Source organism: Elephantulus edwardii, unplaced genomic scaffold (genome assembly GCF_000299155.1).
Source record: "Elephantulus edwardii isolate Elephantulus edwardi_28Jun2011 unplaced genomic scaffold, EleEdw1.0 scaffold00017, whole genome shotgun sequence".
NCBI lineage: Eukaryota > Metazoa > Chordata > Mammalia > Macroscelidea > Macroscelididae > Elephantulus > Elephantulus edwardii.
Window position 1 is genome coordinate 7,347,739 of NW_006399767.1, and position 5,323 is coordinate 7,353,061.

General features: G+C 40.4%; 2 protein-coding genes across 2 annotated transcripts in view; both read right to left on the bottom strand.

The window, feature by feature from the left end:
* The window catches only part of GPR111 (G protein-coupled receptor 111), a 23,007-nt gene extending 21,740 nt beyond the window's left edge, over positions 1 to 1,267 (bottom strand). The window contains exon 1 of the mRNA XM_006882124.1: positions 1,210 to 1,267. Coding sequence (XP_006882186.1) covers positions 1,210 to 1,267 — 58 coding nt within the window. The remainder of the gene's footprint in view (positions 1 to 1,209) is intronic.
* Positions 1,268 to 5,323, bottom strand: part of CD2AP (CD2-associated protein) — a 241,900-nt gene continuing 237,844 nt past the window's right edge. The window contains exon 18 of the mRNA XM_006882125.1: positions 1,268 to 1,354. Coding sequence (XP_006882187.1) covers positions 1,268 to 1,354 — 87 coding nt within the window. The remainder of the gene's footprint in view (positions 1,355 to 5,323) is intronic.

The following is a 5,323-nucleotide window of genomic DNA, read 5'->3' on the forward strand; positions in this document are numbered from 1 at the left end:
CTTTGCAATCACTTGTTATGCATCAGAGAGTTGGACAATGACTAGGGAGGATAGAAGGAGAATTGATGCCTTTGAGCTGTGGTGCTGGAGAAGAGCATTGCACGTACCATGGACTGCCAAGAAAACAAAAAGATTCATCCTGAAGAGGGTTAAATCAGGCTGCTCCTTGCAGGCAAGGATTCTGGGGCTTGGTCTGACATAATTTGGACATGTTGTAAGGAGGGAGAAGTCCTTGGAGAAGGACATCATGCTTGGGAGGATGGAGGGACGGTGCAGGAGGGGAAGACCCTCCATGAGGTGGATTGATTCAGTGACTGGGGTAATCGGGATAGGTGTGTCAGAGGCAATGCGATTGGCACAGGATAGAGCAGGGCTTAGGGCTTTTGTACATAGGGTCATTATGAGTCTCAGATGACAAGACGGCACATAACAACAACATAGCCATAAATACTTCATTCAGAAACCTTGCACAAGAACTAGTTTTTCATTAGTCCTATACCACCTTGGCAACTGTTAAGCAAAATATAAAGCAAAATAATTTTATAAAACCTTAGTCTTAAAGTTAGTATCTGATTGAAAAGGGCTGAGAGAACTGTCTTTACATTTCTTTATTAAATAAAGCAAGTAACTCTCAAGATGATCTCTCAGGTTTTAAAACATGTGCCTTCTTTTTTCCCCTCACTGAAACAGCTTTGTTGCTGTTGATGGTTTTTAGGTGCCATTGAGTCGGCTACAACTCCTGGCGAACCTATGAGCAACAGCTCTGAATCTTGCCCTATCTTGTACCATCGTCACGGTCCCTGATAGGCTCAAGTCCACCATTAGTCACTATGTATATCCATCTTGTTGAAGATCTTCTTTCCTGATCACCCTTCACTTTTCCTGGCATGATGTCTTTTCTAAGGATGGATTCCTCCTGGCAGCATGCCAAAGTTGCTTGGTGGGGTCCCAAAACTACAGCCACCCACAATTACTGTCAGTAAACACAAATGAGGACATGAACGAGAAGTTATGGATTGTTAAAGTGAGCCGTCAAGTAGTAATTGACTACGTAATCCTTTGCTAGTCAATGGGGACACTCCATGGGGTTAGAACCGAGAACTCTCCAATAATCTCTGCCTCCTACATCTTTTGTGCCTCCTGAGTATGCTTCCAACTTTCTCTTCCCTGTCATTTCTTTGGCCTAAGATGTTCTTCCACTCAACTCACCCTCATACTCCTCTCTGTCTTCTTCCTGCTCAGTGGATTCTTCTCCTGCACCAGTCATCTATGGCCCCTTGTCTTCTTCTGCCTCCCTGGACTCCATATACACCTGGGCTGCCTGCTGTAAATCGGTAAGTGGCAATAACTGGCTCTAAGTTGCAGGGGAGATCCCAAATCGAAATCACTTAGGAATCTCATTGGTTAAATAGCCTTGTTGTGGTGCAAAACATTTACACTGAAATGCTAATCTACATGTTTAGACCCTGCTAAGCAGCACCACAGAAGACAGGCCTGGCAGTCTGTTTCTGTCAAGATTATAGCAAGCAAACGCTATAGAGTGAGCAGTTCTACTCTGTAACGCATGGGCTTGTCATGAATCAGACCTGACTCCATAGCAACTAGTGACAATAACAAATGACTGACTTCAGTCCAGCCATGTGGCATCATGAAATACAGAGGTGGAGACAGGAGCACAGGACCCAGGATTTCCACCAGGCAGACACGATAGTTCCAAACAAGTCAAAAGCATGGCAAAGTGTAGTAAAACAATCAGGAAATGGTGAGCTCTGCTAGCACCCTTGTTTTTCCTATAATTTCTTTAATTGCATGTCAGTGTAGTTTCTTTTTAAAGGATGTCTGTGTTTACAATCAGCTCACAAAGTTCCTGAAAAATCTAACAGTTGACTTTCTTGAGTCAGCGTGAGCAGCTCCAGCTTCCTCCTGGCTACTGCCTTCTCCAGAATCTGGTCTTGAGCAAGCCCTGCCCCTCAGTCCCTCACTGCCTACACAGACAGTTCCATAGCCCTCCCTGTCCAGAGTCAAAACAGAAATGGAACTGAAACTACATGAAAACATCTGATAAGTAAAAGAGTCAGGGAAGAGCTGTTCATGGGATCAAAATATATGCATTCCTAGCCTCATAAAAAACTAAACCCATGCATACAATGACTTCCAAGGAGGCGAGGAATGGCAAATGCTGACAGTGACATGTGAGTTTCCTAAGGTGCCATGAAGAACAGACATGGAAGTGCTCAGCTGAAATGTAGGAAAATTGAGTCTTGATTCCAGTTCTGGCAGCCTCGTAGGTTTATTGTGGTATTGTCAACTGTTCCAGCCACTTCAGGAGGAGAAAGATGGGAATCTTCTCTGAAATGTAGGCTCTGAAACCCACTGAAGGGTCAACTATGAGTAAGTTCTGATGCATTGGCACATAACAACTATTCATAACTATCTTGGTAAACATCAACCACGTATTCAGTAATTGTTGTTGTTGTGTACAATAGACTCAGAACTGACACATAGCTGACCCTCCAGTGGGTTTTCAAAGACAGTTAATCCACCTTCTCTGGTGGAGCAGCTAGTGGCCTCGAATCATGTGCCTTTGGGATTGCAGCACAGCTTTTTTGTTTGTTCGTTACCATATTAAATTTTATTTTTTTAAATTTCCATTCATTCATTCATTCATTGTTGCACTTTTCTCCCCTCCTCCCCCCAGTACACTACCCTCCTGGAAAAGTAAAAACAATACTTTCATTGTTTTACAAACCCTCCCCCAGGTCCACTCCACCAAGCAGCCTTTGCTTTGGACTCCTGTCATGACAAAAATACCTAACCACATATCCCTTTTAAACAGATTTCTCCCTCATCTGTTTCAATGCAGTTTACGTTATTGAACTCATCTTTCTTAGTCTCCCCGCAAACCCAAGGTCAGTCCTGTTTTACAACAGTAGCACCATGCAGTATTTGTCCTTTCATGACTGAGATACTTCACTCAGCATAATGTCCTCCAGGGTCACCCATTTTGAATAATTTTGCATGAGTTCCTTGTTTTTCAATGCAGCACAGCTTTTTTCCACTAAGCCAGCAGAAGAGCAATAATATAGGAGTTCTGGTGGCCTAGTCCATGGGAAATTGCACTACTAACCCAAAGGCCATGCCTCTCTGGAGGTTCAAATGCACCAGCCACTCTATAGGATAAAGATGGCAGCCTCTTTCTGTGTGATTTACAGCTTCAGAAATTCACTGGAGGGTCAACTACGAGTCAGTTCTCATTTGACAACAATGAATTTGGAGATACAAACGTGATGGCTTAGGGGAGGCACAAACGCTAATCCAAAGGTCAGTGGTTCGACTCAGCAGTGCTGCAGAAGATAGATCTCGAGGTCAAAAGCAGCAAACAAACCATCATGGAGTTCAGTCCTACTCAGGATACACGGCTTGTTAGGGTTAGAATCAACATGATGACAACTAACAACAGTAACACATACGTGTGAAAATAAAGGCAGAGAGTCAGAATGTGAGACCTCTTACACTTTTTAAGACTTTTCCTCATCACATCAAAATGCTTCTTTTTGTGAAAGTAGATTCTGTATAATTAAACTTTGAAAGAGAAAAATGAGATCCTTGACTCAAAAACCTCTATTCATTAGATGAAGCATTTACTTGAATATAGTCACTCTAGCTACCACACACATTCAGCAGAGTATTTTAGAAGTATTCAGCAAAATGACTTTCTTTCCAATTAGATGCTATTTATATATGTAATATTTAATTTTAACATAATACAATTCCACTTAATAATATAGGCTGTAACATGGAAAAAAATGGATTCAATCAAGAGGGGAATTATTGAATATAAAATATTGTATACATACTGGAAAGAAAGAATATTTATTTATATATAGGGATTGTGTGAGATGCATTTCTAAGTGAAAAGATAGGTTACTCCATAATATATATAAAATCTTATGTGTTATGTGTATTGTTTGTATATGCTTAGAAAATTTTGCAGTTATACAGAAGTAAAATTAAAAATTAAGTCAGGGCAACTGAGGTGGAGCTTTCATGTACGGAAATACAAAGGAAGAGGAACAGTTGTAAGCAGACACTAGTGATTAGGACATGGAATGTGAGAACCATGAATGTAGGAAAGTTGGATATTGTTAAGGAAGAAATGAAATGCATAAATATTGACATACTAGGCATTGGTGAGATGAGATGGATTGGCATGGGGCGTTTTAAGTCAGATGATCATATATTACTCTGGAGATGAAAAGGTGAGGAAAAATGGAGTTGCTTTCATAGTTAAGAAAGTAATTTCTAGATCCATCTTGAAGTACAATATTGTGAGTGACAGGATAATATCCTTATGCATACAAGGAAGGCCAGTGAATACAACTATCATTCATATATATGCACCAACAACCAGAGCCAAGGAAGAGGAAATAGAAGACTTTTACCAACTTTTACAGTCAGAGATCAATTGAACATTCAATCAAGATGCATTGATAATAATGGTTGACTGGAATGCAAAAGTTGGGGACAGAAAAGAAGATTTAGTAGTTGGAAAACATGGGCTCAGTGACAGAAATGGAGCTGGAGAGAGAATGATTCAATTTTGCACAATCAATGACTTATTCATTGCAAATATTTTTTAAGAGACATAAATGCAGGATATATACATGGATTTCACCTGATCGTATGCATAAGAATCAGATTGATTACATCTGTAGAAAGAATCACTGGATTCAAGCTGAAGCTGAGGAAAATTAAACCAAATCCACGAGAACCAAAATATGTGATTCTATACTACCTGCATTTCAGAACCATCTCAGGAACAGGTTTGAGGCCTCCAGATGAGTTGTGGGAGGATATCAAGGGTATCATCCAGGAAGAGTGCAAACAGTCATTGCAAAGTCAGAAGGGGAAGAGAAGACCAAAATGGATGTCAGAAGAGAGTCTGAAAATTGCAGTGGAGCACAGAGAAGCCAGTTGAACATAAGATTTCAAAAGGCAGCACGGGATGACAAAGTAAAATATTACAATGAAATGTGCAAGGAGTTGGAGTCAGAAAATCAGAAGGGCCAAACTCGCTCAGCATTTATTAAGCTCAAGGAACTGAAGACCAAATTCAAACCTCGAGTTGCTATAGTCAAGGATGCTTTAGGAAGATTATTAAATGATCCAAGAAGTATTAAAAGAAGATGGAAAGAGTACACTGAGTCACTGTATTAAAAGGAATTGGCAGACACAGAAGAATTTCATGAAACAACATATGAGCAAGAGCCTATAGTGATGAAGAAGTTCAGACTGCTTTTAAGGAAATGGCAAAAAATAAGGC